A 24,656-nucleotide genomic window follows, 5' to 3' on the forward strand; every position below is an offset into this window, starting at 1 on the left:
TGTGTTCATCAATCAAACTGCTTGGACTTCAGAGAATTTCATAAAAATAATGTATATATTATATATATATATATATATATATATATATATATATATATATATATATTATAATAGTATTTTATTCAACTGAAAAACACAAAATGCAAAAAAAAAATATAGGTGCATTTTGACATCAACTATTTCAATGAATTATATGTAGTAATAACATGTAAACTAAAGCTGCATGATTCTGGATAAATTGAGAATCTAATTAGAATAAATAAATTAACGTAATTTACTAGTGGTTCTGACAAAATGTTCATTGCTTAAGTATTTTAAAAATATATATTAATTTTAACTAAATTAGCAACAAAAAATAAAAATAAATAAATAAATATACATATATATAACAAAATATATTTTTAAAATTTAATATAGTACACTGTAAAAAAAAATAAACAGCTTGGACTTCAGAGAATTTCATAAAAATATTGCATTATATTTCATATATGCAATAATATATTACATTTTAGCAAATATATTAAAATATAATAAAATATATTTATATATAATAAAATGTAAAATGTTTTTTATGACATCAATCTTCTTTAATAATTCAATAAATAAAATGTAGATTTGTTCAAATACATAATTTTATAAATGTGACCCTGGACAACAAAACCAGTCATAAGAATATTTAAGATTGAAATTGAGATTTATACATCGTCTGAAAGCTGAATAAATAAGCTTTCCATTGATGTATGGTTTGTTAGGATAGAAATATTTGGCCGAGATACAACAATTTGAAAATCTGGAATCTGAGGGTGCAAAAAAATAAAAAATATTGAGAAAATTGCCTTTCAAGTTGTCAACTGTAAAAAATGACAGTGAATTTAACGGTAAAAAACTGTAAAAATGCTACGGTAAAAACCTGTGATATGGTTAACGGTAAGTTCCCCTTCTATATACGGTGAAAAACTGTGTTGGACATTGCATTTAATTTTACGGTAGTATACCGTTTTTGGAAGTGGAAAAAGAACGTAAAATTTACAGTGAATAACCGTAAATTGACATTCCCAGAATTCCCTGTATTTAATTTTTTTATTTGATGTTTTTTTTTTTTTTTTTGAAATAACTTTTTCATCTTAGTTTTTTTCATGGCGGTTTTGTACATTAGGGTTGTATGTTACATCTAATGTTGTTAAATTAATGTTTTTTGCATTATTTAAGTTTTATGTGTGTTACCATGATGGTGTTTAGTGTTTGTGTGAATGACACTGTGCACCTTCTATATATGTTATTATTCAAAACCTCTGTGCGATGGGCTTTAGTTCATCATGTGATGTTGTCATCACCACCTGCTTTTGGTGGTTATCATTGTATTACAAAGGTACAAAACAGATTTCAGTACTTCAAAAAGTTGGTACATTACCATTATATCAGTTACGGTTTTTAGTATGATGTTACGGTATTTACCTGTAAATTTAAGTGAAAACCGTAAAATGTAAAACATTGCTACCGTATTTTTTACGGTAAAATTCTGGCAATCACAGCTGCCAGTTTTTTTACCGTAAATTTTACGAATTTTTTTTTTACAGTGTAATGTTCTTAGCAATGCATATTACTAATCGAAAATTAGGTTTTGATATATTTTCAGTATGAAATTTACAAAATATTTTCTTGGAACATGATCTTTACTTAATATCCTAATGATTTTTTTTTGGCATATAAAAGAAAAATCGATCATTTCGACTCATACAGTGTACTGTTAACTATTGCTACAAATATATCCGTGCTACATGTGAATCTGCGGCTGATATCGTTCACTCGTTTACAGTGTTAGTGTTTTCTGTTTGGTGAATGGCATATAGTGGTTGTCATAAGCTTACAAATGCGGCTTTACCGACCTCAACGGCTCTGGCCGGAGCAGATATAAATGGAACGCTATTGGCTATTCAAAAGAAGTGGGCGGGGCTGCTCGATATGTTTTTGTTTCAGTTAAAATTACCTCACCACATAGAATAACGCTGCGTGTTTCAAGGCACTTCAGTGGACCTTTAAGACTGGTTTTGTGGCCCATTGTAAACCATAAATGAACTAAATGAACCTCACTTTAAAGATTATCTCAAAGATCCTCAGCTGTCTGTCTGTCTCTCGTCTATATTTACCAACACGCAAAGAGCCAAAATAGAGACATGTCTCACTTACCGCACCACAACCACACACAAACACGGCTCTACATAGACCACAGGCCTGGCAGAAGAACTGAGGAGTTCAGAGAAACACCTTGTGAGTTTGTTAAGAGCAGAAAAGCATTGTAGCTTCATTGTAAATCAAGCTATTTTATTTCAAAAGATCTATCTAAATTAAACTCCTCATTCCTAATGTGAATGAACAGTTAAAAAATGAGCAAACAGGAAGTTGGATATGAGACTCCGCCCATCAGTGACCTTTTGACCCTCCTGCTAAAGAACAGACGACCCACCGGCGCCTATAATGAAGTCTGGCCCAACATCTACATCAGTGATGCGTAGGTATTACACCATGAGACACGAATGCATCACATTTAGTCTTCAAATGCACATTAAGGGGAGACACTGCAGGCAAAAACACAGTTTTTTCATGCACCTGTCAAGTTTGAGATTTTGGGCTTTTTGGTTTTTCATAAAGTGTTTTTTCAGACTAGTGGAAAGAAAACACCCAAAAGACACTGTTAAGTGTTTCTTTTATAGCACTTTATCTATTTGTGTCAATACATTTCAGTTACAATCCATATTTTTAGTCTTAACTCTTTTTATTGATATTTTTCATTCAGAGAGTTAAACGAAAGACAATATAGCACTTGTTTCAACATAGCAGAAGAGTAAATCAAATGATGGATTAATTACAAATAAAATAATAATATAATAAATAAACAAAACAATAAAATGAAACAAATAGATCAGAAGAAAAAGATGATAAAGATCATAAATAATATTTAGAACAATAATATATAATCATAGTACATATGTACAAACAGTATAATACCAATATAGACATTAAAGCAACTTGAAACATTGGTAAAATGAAGAATAAAAATAAATAAATAAATAAATAAATAAAAGCACCTTTTTAAACAGACATTGTCACTTGGAAAATAAATAAAATACAATTTCTTTCCCCTTTTTGTGTTTTCTGTTTCTTAATCTGTAACAAGACGGGGGGCGAAAGCAGTAAAGGTCAGATATAGAGGGAAAGTTACTTATGAATTAACATTAAGAAAAGTAGTACTACAATCCATATTTTTAAAAGCTGTTTTCTCAAAATGAGTTTTTTCTCCTACACTGAGCCATAAATCTCCACTTCAGTAACACTTACACACACCAGACTTAACATTTTTATTCATTTCTATATTCTGAAGGTTTTTACAGAGGGATTTGTTTAGAAATAATTAGCTTGATTTTATACAACATTTTTTCCCCCCAAAATGGCTAAAAAATACATTGTTATCCGTTTTTTTTCTGAATTATGTCATGACGAAATAAGATACCCAAAATCCCTTCTGTAAAAACATTTGACTCTAATATGTCAAAAAAATAATAATTAACAAGAATTTTGAAACACTTCATGCAGTGTTTAGATTTTTTTGTACTAGAAATGTATGCAAATTAGCGCATATTTCAATAAATAATGGCTCATTTGCATATTGAAATCTAACATTTTAGAAAACTTGTAAAACAAAAAATGTTTGCAATTGTTAATGTAACCAATTACCTGGGTAAGTAAGGTGATAACTATTAGTTAATTTTTTTTTACCCTATTCACCTGCAGTGTCTCGCCTTAATGATTTCCACTCACTGTTTGACAAGACAAGAATTCACTGTAATTTTTTTTCTCTGCAGTAGCTCAAGAATCAAATTCATGCTTGTGTTTAAATAAAAAAATGCATGAATGCAATTGGATCTCATGCATCACATGACAGATCAAGTTTGAAAATACGTAAGTGCAAATGAGATATAAGAGCTATGTCATGATATTAACTCTAGAGTGATTCTCTCAGTCCGACAGCGAGAGACAAGACGCTTCTATGCCGTCTAGGAATCACTCACATTGTCAACGCTGCACACGGACCCGCTCACATCGACACCGGAGCTGATTTCTATTCTGACGCCAATATAGAGTATTACGGAGTGGAGGCACCAGACAGAAAAGACTTTGACATCACACCATTTTTCTACCCAACAGCAAGTTTCATTCATAAAGCTCTATTATTGTGTTTATTATGCGTTTAAATGTGACCCTGGACCACAAAACCAGTCTTAAGTAGCATGGGTCAAAATGATTGATTTTTCTTTTATGCCAAAAATCATTAGGATGTTAAGAAAAGATAATGTTCCATGAAGATATTTTGTGAATTCCCTACTGTAAACATATCAAAATTTAATTTTTGATTAGTAATATGCATTGCTAAGAACTTCATTTGGACAACTTTAAAGGCAATTTTCTCAGTATTTTGATTTTTTTGCACTCTCAGAATCTAGATTTTTTTTTTTAAATTGTCGTATCTTGGCCAAATATTGTTCTACACTGTAAAAAACTATTTGTTGAATCAACTTAAAATAATTTGTTATCTGGCTGCCTTATAATTTTAAGTTCAGTCAACTTAAAATGTTAAGTTGTACTGAGTGACAACTTAGATATTTGAATTTATTCAACTTAAAAATTTTAAGGCAGCAGGGTAACAAATTATTTTAAGTTTACCCAACAAATTGTGTTTTTTTTTCTTTCTTTTTTTACAGTGTATCCTAACAAACCATACATCAATGGAAAGCTCATTTATTCTGAACATTTTAAAAAATTTACCTTAATGACATTTCAGACTTTAAGATTTTGTGATCCAGGGTCACAAATTGACAATTTACTTTCTGAATACACATTCCAGATCTTGTTGTGAATGATTAGCAACATTACTCCAAAGAAAACTGTTTGTCTTCATAATTTTTCATCAAAAAAACACAACAAAATGACTAAACTTGAACTGAAAATGGAAAATATAATAATAAAACTGATATAAAATATGAATAAAAAATATAATAGTATCATTACAGTAGTATCAAACTTTAGTATTTTTTATCATTAACTAAAACAACAACAAAAAAATTTACTTGAAATGAAAATTAAAACTTTGAGCTACATACAAGCAACATTTCTCATTTTCATTTAGTTTAAGTATGAAAAGTAACTAAAACTAAACCTAAAGCTAATAAATAATAATAATAATAATAATAAACAATATAAACATATATATAAAAAAATATTTTCTTACTTTATTTTTGTATTTTTTGAATATTTTGTAAATATCTAAACATTAATAAATCCAGACACATTTACTTGAAAAGTAAAATGACATTGATATTAAGTCTTGTTTTCTAAAAACAAATGATCAAAATTAAGTGACTTTATTTTAAAGTGTATTTTATATTTTAAAATGAAGGAAAAATATTTGCCAATGAGGCAAGAAAAATCATTTTCACAGTGCATTTAAAACTAATAAAACTAATAAAAATGACAAAAACACAAAATTAGTAAATTAAAAAAATTAATTAAAAAAACAATTTCAACTGATGTCACCTATCTTTCCATTCTTGTAAACAACAATAACTTTTTAGAATTTAAATAATTCCTAATGGATGATATAAAGTTGCACCCTACATTTTTTGTTGTATACAAAAATATATACTTGAATGTGAGGTAAAATGAATTTGCAAACAGTGTTTGATGTTCTACTACAGTATATACGTCTTTATGATGGCTTTGAAACAGGTTAAACCTGTCTGTTTGATGGTTGTTTTATTTGTTTTTCAGGAGGTGTTAAGGTCTTGGTTCATTGTGCCAGAGGAGTGAGTCGTTCAGCAACATTAGTTCTTGCGTATCTTATGATAAACGAAAAACTCACAGTCGCAGAAGCCATCAGTGCAGTTTGTGCAAACCGGAACATTCTGCCTAATGCTGGATTTCTTCAACAACTACATCAGCTGGACTCCAAGCTCAACCTGCAGAGGAGAGATGGGAGCCATTAAAATAAACAGGAAACTGTATTAACTACTTTAGTTCAGGCCATGCAAGATATAGATGAGTTTGTTTTTTCATCAGATTTGGAGAAATGTGTCATTCCATCACTGTCTCACAAATGGATCCTCTGCAGTGAATGGGTGCCGTCAGAATGAGAGTCCAAACAGCTGATAAAAACATCACAATAATCCACACCACTCCAGTCCATCAATTAACATATTGTCAAGCACTATTCATCTAAGGAAGTGTAAATTAAATGAAAGTATTGACATTTATGAAATGATCTTCAAACAAACAGCTCTGGCTCAGACTTTAAAGGCATCATTGGATGCAAATTTTCCACAAGTTCATATGATTCTTTAGGGTCTTAATGAAAAGTCCATAATATACTTTGTTTAAAAATAAAAATTGTCAATAGTAGTGTAAAAAACACTTTTACCTTGTCAAAATCAGCTCTGCAAAAACTCAACTCATTTAATTGCATGGTCCCTTTAAATGCAAATGAGCTCTGCTCGCCCCACCCCTCTCTAATGTGGGATTATGAGACGTAATGTTTACTTTAGACGCATTTAGCTGCGAAACTCAGGAACGATTCGCATGAACATTGAGGCATATGTCGATCGGGATCGGTGCTTTCCTTTTAAAAACTACGGTAACGTTTTCCTCTGCGTCTTCAGCGGCTCAGATGTCAAGAGTAATTGACGACTGCTATGTTCATTATTACATACAACAACAGAACACCTCAGTTGCTCAATCAGAGACATTCTTGTCTGCACCTGAGTCACACAATGGCGATCGTATTCGGACTGTTTCAGCTCGGGGAGGGCGGGTCTAAGGTAAGGCGCTCATGTCAGTCAACTATCGTGGGAGTGGCCTCTGTCTGTGTGTCGTCACACCCACAAGAAGCTGAGAATGACCTGATTTTAAAAAGCGGATATTACTTTTAAAGATACTGGGTGGATTTTTATCATTGTAGGGCGGTTGTGTACACAAACTGCCAACGCACATTAATGTTCAAACAACATGGAAAAGTTAGTTTTGCATCCGATGACCCCATTAAGGAAAATAATTAGCCTTTTTCACGAAAATCAGAAATTACGTCAATGCAGGGTAAAGTCAGTTCCGCTACAGGTCTGTATCTGACCCTGGACCACAAAACCAGTCTTAAGTCGCTGGGGTATATTTGTAGCAATAGCCAAAAATAAATTGCATGGGTCAAAATTTTTGATTTTTCTTTTATGCCAAAAATCATTAAGAAATTAAGTGAAGTTCATGTTCCATGAAGATTTTTTGTAAAATTCCTACTGTAAACATATCAAAATGTAATTTTTGATTTGTAATATGCATTGTTAAGAACTTAAAAGGTGATTTTCTCAGTCTTTTAGATTTTTTTTCATCCTCAGATTTCCGATTTCAAATAGATGTATCTCAGCCAAATATTGTCCTATCCTAACAAACCATACATTAATAGAAAGCTTATTTATTGAGCTTTCATATGATGTATAAATCTCAGTTTCTCTGGTTTTGTGGTCCAGGGTCACATATTATTATGCTCTTGTCTCAAATAATGCCTTTTACCTTTTCTTTTTTGTCTGCTTTCCAAGTTGTTGTTATATAATCAACAAAGAAACAACATTTTACTTGTTTGTGATTTATATGGGCACTCGGACCGCTGATTCGTCAATATAATATGCGCAACATAGCGCCAGCTATAGTTTCTGTTCTCAATCTCTGGTATATTTAAGCGTATTTTCTCAATTTACTCAGTCATTTCCCTCGAATCACTACATCATGGTAAATTATGACAGCATTTATATCTAAATGCACATTTTCCCAAGAATAAATTAGACGATTCTGAGTCCGGATGATGCATAAACTCAATACAACAACGTAATCCAGATCCAAAAGGAATAAAGCCATTGATCGGAATCTTGTCTTGTTTAGTATTCTATTATTTTATTGTGTATATCCCTGGGCACATTATGCAACGTACATTTACACCGTAAAATTAATAATGCAAATGAGAGCAAGTAGAAAATACAATATTACTTAATAATAATAATAATAACAATATTAATAATCGCGAAAAAAATGACGTGAAGAGTCATAATGCACAGCCAGCACCAAATAGACAGAACGGCAAAACTCAAAACTGTGCTGTATTATAAGTGCTAACATTCATAATTAAATAAACATAGTATGTGTGATGACCAGAAGCTGACACAAAGATTTTGAAGAAATGTTTGCTATTTTTAGAGTAAAACACCAGTATATGTCATAGTATCATAGTATCTAATTTGTAAAAATAGACTATGATTGCCAAATTTACGCTTTTATGAATTTATAAAGTACGGCTGCTGCTGTCACCGGAAAAACTTTTACTCTGCGAGCGCCAATCCGGAAGCCAGAAACACGGAAGTGTGAAAAAGGCTAATCCTTGATTGCAGTTCTCAGCATTAATTGGTGTTCACTTGTGTACTATTGTGTTCAGTTCGGTGATGCCTTGTTTGATCTGTCTCATCTCTGTAGAAATTTGTAAGTGTGTTTTTTAGGGGTTCAGCTCTCTCTAGTGTGAGAAAGAGGCAATAGACCTCTAAAAATAACCCAGAATTTAACACCCACCTCCGTTATCAGACCAAAGCAGTCGACTCAGCTCAGCAGCTCTCGACCTGAACTGAATGCACAAATACAAAAAAAGAGACAGATATTGAAGTCAGGATTGAAACTGAGACTCCTCAGGATGAACAAACAACATCCAGCTATTGATTTACATGTAAAATAAGACTTTGGCTGGTTTTCATTTGAGCCTCTGCCTCTTGTATTTAGCCTCTCATGCTGTTTTAAACAAAGCGTGGTTGAAGATGACCTCAAAGAGGAAGTTTGGGCTGCAGTCTGAGATTCCTGAAGAGAAAGAGGAATATGTGACACCAAACGGTTACGAGTTGGAGAAACACCTCACGCACGGCAGTGTCGCCTACACACACGTCAATGAAGTCTGGCCTAACGTCTACATAGGGAATGAGTGAGTTGGTTTGTTTGACTAACCTAATATCAGTTGTGATGCTAATAATGCAGTCAAAAACATTTACCCAGTTATACAGTAAGTCTAAACCATCACGAAAGCATTATATTGTAAACTGCAATTCTATGATTTATTTACAATTTCTTAAAGAAATGGTTATTTAAAATCAAACGTTTCTGAAAATGTACTCACTGTCAGGCCATCCAAGATGCAGGTGAGTTTGTTTCTTCATCATATTTGGAGAAATGTAGCATTACATCATTTACTCACCAATGGATCTTCTTCAGTGAATGGGTGCCGTCAGAATGACAGCTGATGAAAACATCACAGTAATCTACAATTAATTCACATGACTCCATTTTATCAATAAACATCCTATGAAGCAAAACAATGCATGTTTGTAAGAAAAAAAATCAATCATGATGTTTTTGGACAAAACACAAGTCAGTCAGTTCTTAACTGATGCAAAAATGTGAAATAGAGTCAATGAAGACAGTGGGCAAATACCACGTGCAATTTAAGACCGCTCACAGCAAGAAGATAACAGTAATGAAAACTATATTAGCAGGGTTGCCAGGTTTTCACAACAAAACGTGCCCAATTGCTACTCAAACCAGTGTTGCCAAGAATTGGGCTATAACACTGTTGCTGTGGATTGTTTTTATGTCCGCAGGTTGAAACGACCCCAATAACATAATATTTAGCCACTGGAATAATAATTTTATTAGGGAAACCCTACCAAAAAAACATGTATTTTAACCCCTGAACACATTTTTACAGGGGGACCCCTTTTGAAACGCGATCGGGCTCGTTTTGAGCAGGGTTGCCAGGTTTCCACAACAAAACCCGACAAATTTCTACTCAAAAATAGCATTCCAGGGGATAAATGTTATTCTACTGGGGTCATTTCAACCTGCAGACATGAAAAACAACCCACGGCAACAGTGTTAAAGTAGCCAGTTCCACAGGAAAACCGCAGACTTGGCAACACCGTATATTAGCATCTATAACAGCCAGTGTTGCCAAGTCTGCGGTTTTCCCGTGGAGTTGGACTACTTTACCACTGTTGCCGCGGGTTGAAGTGACCCAATTAACGTAATATTTATCCCCTGGAATGCTAATTTTATGAGGGAAATCCCACCAATAAATGTGTATTTTATCCCCGAATGCCATTTTTACAGGGGGACCCCCCTCAAAACGTGATGGGGCTACTTTTGGGCTAGTTTGAGCAGGGTTGCCAGGTTTTCACAACAAAACCTGCCCAACCCACCCTACTCAAAACTAGCATTCCAGGGGCTGAATATTATGCTATTTTGGTGGTTTCAACCAGCAGACATGAAAAACAACATGCAGCAACAGTATTATAGTAGCCCAAATCCAAGGAAAACGGCAGACTTGGCAACACTGTACATTAGTGTCTATAACAGCCAGTGTTGCCAAGTCTGCGGAATTGTGCTACTTCACCACTGTTGCCGTGGGTTGTTTTTAATGTCCGTGGGTCGAAGCGACCCCGATAACATAATATTTAGCCCCTGGAATGCTAATTTTATAAGGGAATCCCCACCAACAAAATGTGTATTTTACCACCTGAACACCATTTTTACAGGGGGATCCCCTCGAAACGCAATTGGGCTACTTTTAGGCTAGTTTTGAGCAGGGTTGCTCGGTTTTCACAACAAAACCTGCCCAATTTCCACTCAAAACTAGCATTCCAGGGGCTAAATATTACGGCATTGGAGTCATTTCAACACGCGGACATGAAAAACAACCCGCGGCAACATTGTTAAAGTAGCCCAATTCCGCAGGAAAACCGCAGACTTAGCAACACTGTATATTAGTGTCTATAACAGCCAGTGTCGCCAGCCAGTGTCCGTGGTTTTCCCGCAGAAGTGGGTTACTTTACCACTGTTGCCGTGGGTTGTTTTTAATGTCCACAGGTTGAAGCGACCCCAATAACGTAATATTTATCCCCTGGAATGCTTGTTTTGAGTAGAAATTGGGTGAGTTTTGTTGTGAAAACCTGGCAACCCTGCTCAAAACTAGCCCAAACCCTACCAATGAACATGTATTTTACCCCCAAATGCCATTTTTACAGGGGGAACCCCCTCGAAACTTGATTGGGCTATTTTTGGGCTAGTTTTCAGCAGTGTTGCCAGGTTTTCACAACAACAACCCCCCCCCAATTTCTACTCAAAACCATTATTCCAAGGGCTAAATATTACGTTATAGGGGTTGTTTAAACCCGCAGACATGAAAAACAAACCGCAGCAACAGTGTTAAAGTAGCCCAATTCTGCAGGAAAACCGTGGACTTGGCAACACTGTATATTAGCGTCTAACAGTCAGTGTTGCCAAGTCCATGGTTTTCCCACAGAATTGTGCTACTTTACCACTGTTGCCGCAGGTTGTTTTTAATGTCTGCAGGTTGAAGCGACCCCAATAACGTAATATTTATCCCCTGGAATGCTAATTATCTGCCTACTTTTGGGCTAGTTTCGAGCAGGGTTGCCAGGTTTTCACAACAAAACCCACCCAATTTCTACTCAAAACCATTATTCCAGGGGTTAAAAACATTGTTAAAGTAGCCCAATTCCACAGGAAAACCAGGGACTTGGCAACACTGCATATTAGCGTCTATAATAGTCAGTGTTACCAAATTAGTGTTTTTCCCGCAGAATTAGACTACTTTACCACTGTTGCTGTGGGTTGTTTTTCATGTCCACGGGGTTGAAACATACCCAATAACGTAATATTTAGCCCCTGCCTGGAATGCTAATTTGACCAGGGAAATTTTTTTTGGATTTGCTGCAACTGTTTTTATCATTCATTATACAGGAAAAAAGCTCAGAAAGTGATAACAACAATTTTTATAGGTTACAATCATCATTCTTAGTGTGAATGGGAGACTTGGACTGAACCATATGGAAAAAATACTTTACCTGGACTAGTCTAAGCTGTTTTATTTCTGTAAAGAGAAACAGCAAAGGACCGATACAAGCTGAAGACGATGGGCATCACGCACATCCTGAACGCTGCTGAGGGCGAGTGGAACAATGTGGATACCGGCGCTGAATACTATCGAGACATGAATGTGGATTACTACGGGATAACGGCAGAGGACGTTCCCACGTTCAACCTCAGCCAGTATTTCTATTCTGCTGGAGAATACATCCACCAGATCCTCAGAAACCCTCAGAGTGAGCTGAAACACAACAATTAACAATTATTATTCAAGAGTAAATCAACATACTAGCAGTGAAAAGTTGGACACATGATTTATAGGGTGCAAAAAAAAAAAATTAGAAAAAATAATAATAATATCGCTTTTAAAGTTGTCCAAATAAAGTTCTTAGCAATGCATATTGCTAATCAAAAATTAAGTTTTGATGATTGTCAATGTAACTGTGGACTTATAATGTTACCCTGCCTGGACCACAAAACAGTCATATGGGTCAATTTTTGAAATTGAACATCTGAATAAATAAGCTTTCCATTGATCTATGGTTTAAGATATGACAATATTTTGCCAAAATCTGGAATCTGAGACGGCAAAAAATAAATAACCACATCAACAACATTTTTCCCCCTTTAAGAACAAGGACTCTTGGAAAAGTTTTGGATTTGAGAAAACAATTTTAAAAGTGTGCTTTCTAGACCTGGTAAAGCCATTTTTATAATAAATATGCATCATGTCAACTACATGCATATGTACAACGCAAGTAGAAAACGGTGTAAAAATAATTCTTATCCAGTAAATCAAGTAAAATGTGTTAGTTTAAATGTTTTTACCCGATTTCTTTTTAAATTAATATTTACATATATTCCATGTGTGACTCTGGACCACAAAACCAGTCTTAAGTAACACGAGTATATTTGTAGCAGTAGATTTTGATCCATACATTTTTCTTTTATGCCAATAATCATTAGGATATTAAGTATGTTCCATGAAGATATTTAGTAAATTTCCTACCGTAAATATCTCAAAAATCTTTTTGATTAGAAATATGCATTGCTAAGAACTTCATTTGCACAACTTTAAAAGGTGATTTTCTCAATATTTAGATTTTTTTTCACTTTATAATAGTTGTATCTCAGCCAAATATTGTGCTATCCTAATAAACCATGCATTTAATGGAAAGCTTATTTATTCAGCATTCAGAAGAATGTATAAAATGTACCTTTATGGCTGGTTTTGTGGTCCTGGGTCACATTGAGTTTGGCAGAAAGAGTTAATGTGATGAGTTAAAACAATCAGATGTATTCAAACTCTATCTGCTAGTTTATACAGACACTACTTGTTAAGGTTGTGTCATCTTGCCCTTTATTTCTTCAGATAAGCTTCTAGTTCACTGTGTGATGGGCCGCAGTCGCTCCGCCACACTCTTCCTGGCCTACTTAATGATCCACGAGAACATGACGGTTGTAGACGCCATCGATCACGTCAAACGTCGACGACGCATCATCCCGAACTGGGGCTTCCTGAAGCAGCTGAGAGAGCTGGACACACACCTGCTGGAGCAGAGAAGAGCTCAAAGCACACCAGCGGACGAGAACACAGATACTTAAACATGCAAACTAAAAATACTTACAAATATTAGATGAGAAGTATTTCTGTTTGCATTTTGTGATGTAGACAATGACACTGGTTAAACAGCCAGTAAATAGTGTTGAAGTTTTAAGTATGTTTTGGTTCAGTTTGGTTTTATGCTTTTTCCAGGTAGTAGAGCTTATTTCTATCAAATTATGAGAATACACATACACACACAGACATCAGGGTTACTACAGTTAACTAAAACCATAACTTGATACTTGAAATAAAAATAAAAACATGTATTATATTTTATAAATGAAATATTGCCAAAGCAACTTAATTTTTATTTAAACTTGATGTACTAAAATAACTAAATAAAAATGGTAAACTATATAAATTGCTTAAAAATAAGTATATAACATATGATAAAAAACACAGAAAAAATTACTACAATTTTAACTAAAATAAATTCATTTACTTAAAAATGAGGTTTGTACCAAAACAGTACTGACAATTTAAAACAGAGATGTACAACTTTGGAACAATTAAAATCTTTTTATTAAACTGGTCAGTTGAACGGTCCTGTTCCAGAAGCGGAATACAGATACAGCTTATGCATATTTAAAGACTTTTGTGCGTTTAAGAGACAATTTGGTATTTCAATGTAACATAATAGACCTGAAAGACATCAACTTGCTAGGCAAAAATCCCATTATATAATCCTGTTACTTTAATTTACTATTATTATTTTTGAGAAATATAAATGCACTTGCTTAAAAGGATATCATAGATCTTTAATTGATTAAATATAGAAATGACCTTGCAATGTAGCATAAAAACAGATCGAAGACAAACTGTACTTTAACAGAAACTCATCGGAGTGTACACACGTGGCCGTCGCAATCCTGATAAATGCCCGTTTTAGCGGAAATGTGTAAACGAATGCAGAGGCACGCAGGTTGTGTTGCTGGAATTTCAGAACAAACAAAAAATGAGATGGAAAGATTCCTTATTGGGAAATATGTAAGTGAGTTAACAGAAATCGGGTTTCTCTGGGAAAGTGCAACCGACTCGGCGGATGATGACATTAGCGGCGTAGTGCCCTGCACGAATACACTCCTCCAACGGCTTCTCCTGAACCAACTCTGACAGGAATCCTGCAGGAAAAAAACAAATAATATATATATAGTTAATGTACTGCCATCTTTAAATTAATCACTAATATAAAGTTTTGGACCCTGTCATAATCGTGTTAAATAATCGTGATTACAATATTGACCAAAATAATCGTGATTATGATTTTTGCCAAAGTCTATTCCAGTCCACAGAACCGTAAGGTAAAAAGTTGTGAAATTTGGTGCACGACTAGAGGACAGACAGAACATTAACCACAGCAAATTTGGTGTCTCTAACTCAAACTCTCTAGCGCCACCACCTGTCCAAAATTGTACTTACATTTATACTAATAACTGATGAACCACAAGTTTCAACAAATTGTGAAATTCAAACCAGATCATCTTCAGACCATGGTGACACAAAAACAAGAAATTCAAGTTGACTATTCAAACCGTTCCCAAATAACATGCAAACAAATTTGACAAAGAGCTTGTTAAAGTGGATGTGAGGCTATTATGTCTGCAACGCTTTGGTGTATTCAGACCAAACTTGGTGTGTGTTACAATAACCATGATCTGAAGGTACCTGCAGAATTTCATCACAGTGCCACCTAGTGGTCTGGAGATATGAAAATTGGAAACTTTTGCTTATAACTTCTAAACGGTTTGGGCCAAAAATCACAAGACTGTTTTGCAAATGTAGCAGCTTCCTACAAAACAAACATCATGCAATCTTCACTGCCAATGAGAAGTTGTATGCAAAGGGAAAGCAACCCAATCAAACTCTATGGATGAAATATGATCCAACAAAAAAACATGCAATCCTAATTTTTCTACTATCAAGTCTACGGCAGCCCATACAACCATATGGTAAAAGGTTGTGAAATATGGCACGCAGATAGAGGACAGACAGAACATTAACCACAGCAAATCTGGCGTCTCTAACTCAAACTCTCTAGCAGCACCAACTGTCCAAATTTGTACTCACATTTATACTAATGGATCATGAACAACAAGGTTCAACAAATGACTTAATTTTCCACCTAGATGTTACAATTTTTGCAATATTCGAACCAGATCATCTTTAGACCATGGTGACACAAAAACAAGAAATTCAAGTTGATTATTCAAACCGTTTTCATATAACGTGCAAACGAATTTGACGAAGAGCTTGTTAAAGTGGACGTGAGGCTATATCTCTGCAATGCTTTAGCATATTCAGACCAAACTTGGTGTGTGTTACAATAACCATGATCTGAAGGTACCTGCAGAATTTCAGCACAGCACCACCAATTGGTCTGGAGATATGAAAAATTGCTATTTTTGCTTATCATTTCTACACTGTTTGGCCAAACAGCACTAAACTGTAAATGTAGCAGATTCCTACAAAACAAGCATCATGCAATCCTCATTGCCAGTGAGAAGTTACAGGCAAAGGGAAAGCAATCCAATCAAACTCTGTGGATGAAATATGATCCAACAAAAAACATGTACAAACCACCCTCCACACCTCTACTGTACTTCCTACATAGGCAGCATCCTAATTTTTCCACATTGAGTCTATGGCAGCCCATCGAACCGTATGGTAAAAAGTTGTGAAATTAGGCACATGGATGGAGGACAGTCTGAACATTAACCACAACAAATTTGGATCCTCTAACTCAAACTCTCTAGCGCCACCAACTGTCCAAAATTGTACTTACATTTATACTAATAACTTATGAACCACAAGGTTTAACAAATTACATAATTTTCCACCTAGATGTTAATTTTTGTGAAATTCAAACCAGATCATTTTCTGAAAATAAAGAGACAGTTCTAAACTGTTTGGCCACAAATCACAAGACTGTTTTGCAAATGTAGCAGCTTCATACAAAACAAAACATTATGCAATCATCACTGCCAATGAGAAGTTAAATGCAATCAAATCAATCAAACTCTATGGATGAAATATGATCCAACAAAAACATACTCCAATGATCTATTTGCAGCTGAAAAAATCATATACCTTAGCAATATATTAGAGAATGCAAAGTAAAAAAAAAAGGTTGAATAACTAGAAAAATTGCCCGAATGATCTGACTAATTATTTACCTCCCACAAAAGCGTCACCAGCACCATTAGTGTCCACTATGTCATTCTGGTCGATGTCTAAAACTGGAAACATTTTCACTTTATCACCTGCAAGAAGACAAACAAAGACAATTATAAAGGAAACACAACTTAGACAACTCAAATCATCTAAATAAGTCCAGACATTGTTTGATGAACATACCCACAGTAGCCACAGTGTCTTCTCTGCCCTGAGTGAAGACCACAATCCTCTGCCTGTTCTTATTGACTTTGGGAAGAAGTTGAACCCTCCTCGCGATCTCAGCAATGTCTTCTGTCTGCAGAAACACAAGCGTCAGAGCAAGATGATGTTTAGATGGTACTAAAAGCATGTTTTTTTCAGAGTACAATAAAAAAGGCATTACAGTATTTTTCACTCACCTCAAAGCCTTGCTCTTTTGCAAATGTAGCAGCTTCCTTCAAAACAAACATCATGCAACATCAGTGCCAATGAGAAAATAAATTCAATATGATCTAATAAAAACATAAGCAAATTATCCTCCACATTTGATATTTGTGACTTTCATGAGCTCTTTAAATACTTTATAGATCCTGAAGACCTTTATAGATATACTTTATAGATATTTTCTGAAGACACACCGTCTCATTTCCAAAGACGATGTCAACGTACGGCATGACTTTCATCAGCGGCTCTTTGAAGAACTGGCTGATGAAGGGGGCCGAGAGGTTCAGACCGAAGATCTTGTTGTTGTCAGATGCATGTTTGGCCACTTTGAGGATGGACTCTGGAGACACCGTCAGGAAAAAACCCTGCAGAACAGAGATCAGGATTCAGATTGACATAAGTAGTTTGCTGCATAAATTACAGTTGATGATAAACCTCTCTATTCTAGGCACTAGAACTAGAGTCAAGTCTATGGCAGCCCATAGAACCGTATGGTAAAAAGCTGTGAAATTTGGCACACAGATAGAGGACAATATGAACATTAACCACAGCAAATTTGGTGTCTCTAACTCAAACCCTCTAGCACCACCCACTATCCAAAGTTGTGTTTACATTTATGCTTATTTATAAATCGAAGTGCTAGAACCGAATTACATAATTTTCCTCCTAGGCATTACAATTTTTGTGAAAATTGAATCAGATCATCTTAAAACAAGACATTTAAGTTGATTAGTTCAACCATTCTCGAATAACGCAAACAAATTTGACGAAGAGCTTGTTGCGGTGGATGTGAGGCTATATCTCTACAACGCTTCATCGTATTCAGACCAAACTTGGTGTGTGATTCAATAACCATGATATGAGGGTACCTGCAGAATTTCAGCACAGTGCCACCTAGTGGTCTGGAGATATGAGAAATTGCAATCTATACTCCCATTTGTAGATTCAAGCACACACAATGGCCAATGTGAAGCACTTACTGCGATGTAGTAAACTCTTGCTTTCTCCACCAGACCCCAGTTACCATCAACATCCAGATGTTTCTCTTTTTTATAGCAGTTTGCTGCTGCCAGGTTTGCAACCAGAGACCTGCGAACACACAATAATAGTCATACATTGATCCCAATGAGGCTCAGGCTGAAAAATGGAAAGTCAAAAGGAACATTACGTTTTAAATCAGAACAGACAGGAGTATCATAAACCGTGTTAATCAAAGTTGCATTAGTCCACAGATGGAAGATCAATTGACACTGAAAACTGGAGTAATGATGCTGAAAATTCAGCTTTGATCACAGGAATAAATCACATTTTAACTAGGGGTGGGCATAGATTAATTTTTTTAATCTAGATTAAATCTTGGAATTAATCTAGATTAATCTAGATTAAAATGGCTAATTTGAGCTCCCAACCCAAATTTGAGAATAGATTAACGGCGATATTTTTTTTATCGCGCGATAAGTGTTTCACGTTAACGCAGCACGTTAACGCCGATAACGGCCCACCACTAATTTTAACAGATATTCACATAGAAAACTGCTATTTTAAATGACAATATTTTTCCTAATTTTTTTTTTTTTTTACAGATATTCACATAGAAAACTGCTATTTTAAATGACAATATTTTTCCTAATTTTTTTTTTTTTTAATCAAATAAACAGCCTTGGTGAGCAGAAGCGACTGTTTTATATCTGACCTGTTGTCTCCAGTAATGCAGGCCGCACACGTTCCTGTTGGTTCTTGATTTTGTTCATAATAATGAGCGTCAACATGAGCTTCAGCCGCTTTTTGCTTCAGAATCTCGCCAAAGTGATCCGTACCTATACAGCCGAAGAACGTGGCCACCTTATGCGGCTCCTGGATCATCCACTGAGAGACAGACAATATCAAACATACATTATTGTTCTGCAGGTTTAAATTACAGAAAACTGCATTCCCATAATTCCCTGATATGACATTTTAACACAAAAAACATGAGATACAAACCCACCTGAGCGATTTTGACTGAGTTCTGTGTGGATCCACCAGCATGATACTCCACTTTACTCTTCTTCACAATCTCATCAAACCTGCAACAAAAAACAAACATCAGAAATATAGGAGATTAGGATGAGATTAAATATCTCATGTTTGATTTCTGTAGTTACTGCATGTGCAACAGAAGCAGCTGCTGCCACCTGTTGGACAGAAATGCTAAAACAACATTCAAATGTCAGTAATCAATTCTGTGTTTTATAGTTTGTCATAGATTATATTATGCAGATATATTTGTGTAATGATTGATGGATGAACAAAATAACTCTTATTTCTAGCTTCTAACGCTTATTTCATCACCATTACACCAATCATTTACAGATTGCTTTTCCATAACATGTTATTTGTGACATTTGCATCCAGCCTTCATAATATTAACAGTTGCATATTCGAATGATTTCGGAAGGATCATGTGACACTGAAGACTGAGTAATGATGAAAATTCAGCTGTACATCACAGGAATAAATTACATTTTAACACGGATTCACACAGAAAACTAATATTTAAACATTTTTACTGTATGTTTGATTAAATAAATACATGCTTGGTGATTATGATTTTTTTTTATACTTTTGACTGATAGTATTATATTCACAAAGCTTATTCTAAAAAATTTTTTTTACAAATAAAGAGTATTGCAATGACTGTAATGCATGATGAACCCACTCACAGAGCTTTATGTTTCTCCTCTGCCAGGATCTGATCATTGGGCTTCAAACCGTACCTGCACACAACCAATCAACCAGTCAGTTAGTTAGTTATGAATAACCACACTAACAGAGCTGGAGGACATATATCCACAAAGGTGTTGTATGATCACTCAAGTGTGTCGATTTAAATGCAATCATAAGAACACGCCGCACACATGACCTTTAAACACTCACTTATCAAGAAAATCCTTGTCCACAACGGCAGAGATGTCCAGCAGTGGATTCCCCATCCCAAACAGAGCATTCTGACTGCAAACACAGAAAAAACATTGCATATAAATAAAAATTATACAATTTACTACCTTCAAATTTGTATATGCATTATTATTAGAGGTTCAAGCATGTATCATTGAAACCCTATTGTAATTGTAAGAATAGTCACAGATCAGCGATCCACGCGTAAAACTGATCAGGCACACCAAACTCAGAACACTTATGTAAGAACTCAATCTGAGGTCACAGGTTTAAAACGGTTTGGCCACTTGGAAAAAAACATAAAAACGGCTATAACTACGCAACAGCTTGTCCTGTCGACACAAAAATTGGTAAAAGTCGCAAAGGTGTCTATAAGGACTTAACAAAAAAAAAATAAAAACTTTGAGCACCTATTAGACAATGTTAAAGGAGGCCGATTGGAACGAAACTTGGTGGGCCTGTTTGAAATTTCAAAGAAATTATCCACTGGAGGAGACGATATCACATTTTTCCAAGGCGCAAGCAATTGTATATTGCGTGTTTTTTGCACACATACGCACGATATTCAGATCATACGTTCCTAACCACTTTGCCTCTAGAACTACTGCTGTCAATCAAAGTATTACTTAAATGCTTAAGAAGATGCGAAAAACCTCATTTTGCGAACTAGTCCTAGATTTTTCGCTCAATTTTGGAAAAGAAAACACTGCAGTACAATTCTCTGGACTCCCTAGATCAATAATTATCAAAAAATGTTTAAATTTACCCTTTTGGGAAGCTCTAAATGGGGATGTTTAGAAAAAGGGGCCTGTCCAAATTTACCCAAAGTCCTATAAAGCCTAAAGAAAGATGTGAAAAACGTACTGTTGCAAACTAGTCCTAGGTTTTTTGCACGATCAGAACCAAACAAGTGCAGAAAGATATCTTCTGGAGAGTGAATATCAATCACCGTTGCAAAGGGACACTAAAAAATTTGAAAGGGGCAGGGCCATTTTTAGTAAAATTGCCTAGAACGCAAAAATTGGTACATACTGTCTTGGTCCAAAGTGCCACAGGTTTTTATAAGGACTGAAAAAAAACCATGGCTGCTAGAGGCAGATGAATTTGAGCACCTATTAGACAAGGTTAACGGAGGCCAATTGGAACGAAAATTGGTGGACCCGTTTAACACTAGGTACTAAAGGTCTGTGAGAAATTTGAAAGAAATTGTCCACTGGAGGGGGCTATACTGCATTTTTTAATGGCGTAAGCGATTGTATATTAAGCGTTTTTTCACACATGAGCACAATATTCAGATCATACAATAGATCTCCTCGTTCCGAACAACTTTGCCTCTAGAACCACTGCTGTCAACCAAACCATTAATTAAAAGCTTGAGAAGATGTGAAAAACCTACTTTTGTGAACTAGTCCTAGGTTTTTCGCTCTGGAAAAAACACTTTAGTAAAAGGACTTTAAGTTCAATATTTATTAAAAAATATGTTGAATTGTACCCTTTGGGAAGCTATAATGGGGTCGTTTAGAAAAGGGGCCTTTCCAAATATACCTAAAAGCCTATAAAGCCTAAAGAAGATGATTCTAAACAAGCTTGCAACGTTTTAGGGAGACTGGACCACAGTTGCTGCTATAACAGTCATAAACATTACAAAACAGCATAATTCTATGGGAAATTACCTGTATTTGCCAAAAATGGCTTTTAAAAGGTTGTTACAGGCTTGCTAAATAACATGCAATGTCTTTTTTTCACACATGCTTACATGCATTAAACCCTGATAATTGCTGCCTGCAGCTGTATTTAATTTTTTTAAAGCATAGAGAAGCACAAATGTCAAATGCAACCCAACTCATCATCAGTGCATGCACAAGTTTTTATATAATACTACGTAAATTAATATTGAATTTTATTGTGCCATTTTTGGAATTTGATACTCCATTCCTCATTTGCTTGATTTATGCATAAGAACATCATGTTCATTCTGCTAATCATCTCCTTTCTGTTCCACTGCTAAAAGATGAGCAGATTTCTGAGTGAACTATTCCTTTACTATCCATTCTGTGACAGTAACAGGTGGAGGACACATGATCGGGTTTCTGAGACCCTGCCTTTGAGACTTGAACCCTTGGAATGAGAGAAGCCAGATAGACCAGAATTCCTGCTCTTTTCCGTAGCGTGAAGTTGACATTGTAGAAGGTTTTTGGTTTTAAAACCACTGCAGCACCACTTTCTAGCATTCCAGCCATTATATTACAGTATAATTATGCATTTGCCATTGCATTTTTGCTAATTAACCCTTTTTTTAATTCGTTCTTTCCCTGGGAATCAAACCCATGACTTTGGCGTTGCTAGCACAATGATTCTACCGTTTGAGCTTCAAGGCGGCTTTCTAGTCAACTTCACTCTTCGTGACTCTGAAGGCACTTGGTTGCTAATATTAGCCTGACAAATCTCCATTTTACACATCAAACCACTCATGCATCATGTCAACTGTCCATGCATTAGAAGTTAACAACAAAAACACTGCCTACAGACATTTTAAATGTGAATTAACATTGGGGAAAAAATGAATGCATCTTAAAACTGAATCTTTGAACACATAATATGTGTTTAATGGGTCTAAACGGAATGTGTTTACAGCAGAGCACATGCTATAGTGCTGACTAAACTTTATACAAACACACAGACAGACACTAAACTATGCACAGGAATGGACTGCAAATTATTTCCTCACTAAAAGCACACAAGTGCAATTGAGCAATATTCCCAAGTACTTTAAATTTGGACAAGACTACAGTATTTCAGGAACTAGAAGTAAAACTGCAACACAAGTGACCAGTGAATACATTCTGGCATCTAATGCACTAAATGCATTACTGCCACATGTGGCTACATGCATGACTAAATCAACCACATTAGTCAGCAAACACCTTAATTCTTGTCTACTTGAAGGATTAACACAAGTTGTACTTCCAGTTATGTGATTTTAAACAGCCACAGAGTTCATTCTTTGCTTTCAAATATCCATATTTTAAAATAAAGACATGCATATATAGTACATCTCATTTAATTACTAACATTAAATGATGTGCATAAGGTTATTATATTAATCTTAATCTTAATTAGAGAAATAACATTACAGAATTTTGAAGAAACAGCAGCTGTTTATCTTTTGTAATACATTAAACATATATAGATATAATAAATAAGTAAATTGCATTTCTATAGAATTCCTCAGAAATGAAGAAATAAAGCATGTTGCATCATAAAGACACACAATCTCCAAACCGGAAGCGGACAAGCATACACACTGACATCGGATTATATATTCTCAATGCATTAGAGAAGTGTTACCTGACTGTAGGCATGATCACACACACTGTACACTGTATCTGATTGTAGTATCGCTGATTCTGTTGCAGTTGCACGCTGTGAACGCGTGCGATTAGTTTCCCACACCTTCCTTCTGTCCTGCAACCCGGAAGCCGAAACCGGCTCCAGAAGATTGGTTATGTCACATGGGCGGACAGATATATCTATCTATCTATATTTTGGTTGGCTGACAGGCACACGTGTTTTGTAAGGTCTGAAATGTTACTATTATAACGTGTAACGCGTTCGCTGCGTGCATGTAAACAAAGCTCTAAACTCCATGCATATATATATATATATATATATATATATATATATATATATATATATATATATATATATATATATATATATGACGTTATGATGCATGATGAAAACATACAAATGCATGATGCAAGATTTCAGGGATGGAAGCTCTGGTACATTTTGTTCAGGCATCCGCATAGCCAAGCATGCAACTATCAAAACAAAGTCGTTTGCATGTATTTAAAATACATTCGAGTCATTTCAACAGATTGAATCATAAACTACTCGAGTGCATGATGCATGTGTGTGTTTTAGTAAAGATATAATGCTGTGTGTGTATCCGCTGTTCAGTCTGTGATGAAATAATAACATCTCCTGCCTGGACTCGACTCGACATGATGCGCATCGTGATACTGACAGATTAAGAATGGTGTTTTTACCTCAGTGTATTCTTGTTCTGCGTGTTCTTCTGTGCAGCACACATCGACATCTTCTTGCGGTCAGACTGACAGAACATGAGCTGATCTCAGATCAGATCTCACGCTAATGCTGTCGCCCATTAACCGCGGTTTATGTTTTGCTGATGCGTTTAGCAGTTAGTGCTGGGCAACGATTAACCGCGATTAATCGCATCCAAAATAAAAGTGTTTGTGTACATAATATAGGCTATGTGTGTAATGTGTTTATGTATTTTATGTACATATAAAATACATATTTAATAGCTATATATAATAATAATAATATATATATAATAGCTAAAATATATATTTCCCCTAATTTTACCTTAATTATTATTCTTTCTTTTTTTTTGTTAATGGGGGATATTGTATGTCAATAAATACATTTAAAAAAAAAAAAGTCAATTATTAGAACATAATGAGTGTCAGCTCAC

General features: G+C 35.0%; 3 protein-coding genes across 4 annotated transcripts; 2 read left to right on the forward strand and 1 right to left on the reverse strand.

Annotated features, from left to right (window-relative positions):
* The first annotated feature begins 2,384 nt into the window (after positions 1-2,384).
* Positions 2,385-6,215, forward strand: LOC141297564 (dual specificity phosphatase 29-like). The gene is made up of 3 exons (XM_073827980.1): positions 2,385-2,509; positions 4,019-4,233; positions 5,827-6,215. Exons 1-3 carry the CDS (start codon positions 2,385-2,387, stop codon positions 6,036-6,038), a joined length of 552 nt encoding a protein of 183 aa, XP_073684081.1. The 3' UTR covers positions 6,039-6,215.
* Positions 6,216-8,672: 2,457 nt separating this feature from the next.
* Positions 8,673-14,004, forward strand: LOC141298408 (dual specificity phosphatase 29-like). The gene is made up of 3 exons (XM_073828930.1): positions 8,673-9,052; positions 12,025-12,248; positions 13,385-14,004. Exons 1-3 carry the CDS (start codon positions 8,892-8,894, stop codon positions 13,615-13,617), a joined length of 618 nt encoding a protein of 205 aa, XP_073685031.1. The 5' UTR covers positions 8,673-8,891; the 3' UTR covers positions 13,618-14,004.
* Positions 14,005-14,117: 113 nt separating this feature from the next.
* adkb (adenosine kinase b) lies at positions 14,118-24,352 on the reverse strand. Of its 2 annotated transcripts, none has more exons than XM_073828927.1 (11): positions 24,205-24,352; positions 20,132-20,206; positions 19,918-19,971; positions 19,203-19,281; positions 18,909-19,081; positions 18,196-18,304; positions 17,410-17,580; positions 17,191-17,226; positions 16,973-17,087; positions 16,792-16,878; positions 14,118-14,739 (listed from the first exon to the last, which is right to left on the reverse strand). In XM_073828927.1, exons 1-11 carry the CDS (start codon positions 24,279-24,281, stop codon positions 14,615-14,617), a joined length of 1,101 nt encoding a protein of 366 aa, XP_073685028.1. In that variant the 5' UTR covers positions 24,282-24,352; the 3' UTR covers positions 14,118-14,614. The 2 variants fall into 2 exon arrangements, with proteins under 2 accessions (XP_073685028.1, XP_073685029.1); XM_073828928.1 differs by lacking the exon at positions 24,205-24,352 and adding an exon at positions 23,501-23,630.
* Between the last annotated feature and the right edge of the window lie 304 nt (positions 24,353-24,656).

The sequence above is a fragment of the Garra rufa genome, chromosome 22 (assembly GCF_049309525.1).
Source record: "Garra rufa chromosome 22, GarRuf1.0, whole genome shotgun sequence".
NCBI lineage: Eukaryota > Metazoa > Chordata > Actinopteri > Cypriniformes > Cyprinidae > Garra > Garra rufa.

Coding starts and splice junctions, on each gene's coding strand:
- LOC141298408 (XM_073828930.1), top strand. CDS start 8,892: ATGACCTCAAAGAGGAAGTTTGGGCTGCAGTCTGAGATTCCTGAAGAG. Junction 9,053..12,024: donor AACGTCTACATAGGGAATGA/GTGAGTTGGTTT, acceptor ATTTCTGTAAAG/AGAAACAGCAAAGGACCGAT. Junction 12,249..13,384: donor GATCCTCAGAAACCCTCAGA/GTGAGCTGAAAC, acceptor TTATTTCTTCAG/ATAAGCTTCTAGTTCACTGT.
- LOC141297564 (XM_073827980.1), top strand. CDS start 2,385: ATGAGCAAACAGGAAGTTGGATATGAGACTCCGCCCATCAGTGACCTT. Junction 2,510..4,018: donor AACATCTACATCAGTGATGC/GTAGGTATTACA, acceptor TGATTCTCTCAG/TCCGACAGCGAGAGACAAGA. Junction 4,234..5,826: donor TCATAAAGCTCTATTATTGT/GTTTATTATGCG, acceptor GTTTTTCAGGAG/GTGTTAAGGTCTTGGTTCAT.
- adkb (XM_073828927.1), bottom strand. CDS start 24,281: ATGTTCTGTCAGTCTGACCGCAAGAAGATGTCGATGTGTGCTGCACAG. Junction 17,581..18,195: donor CAAGAGTTTACTACATCGCA/GTAAGTGCTTCA, acceptor TCTGTTCTGCAG/GGTTTTTTCCTGACGGTGTC. Junction 16,879..16,972: donor AGACACTGTGGCTACTGTGG/GTATGTTCATCA, acceptor GTCTTCTTGCAG/GTGATAAAGTGAAAATGTTT.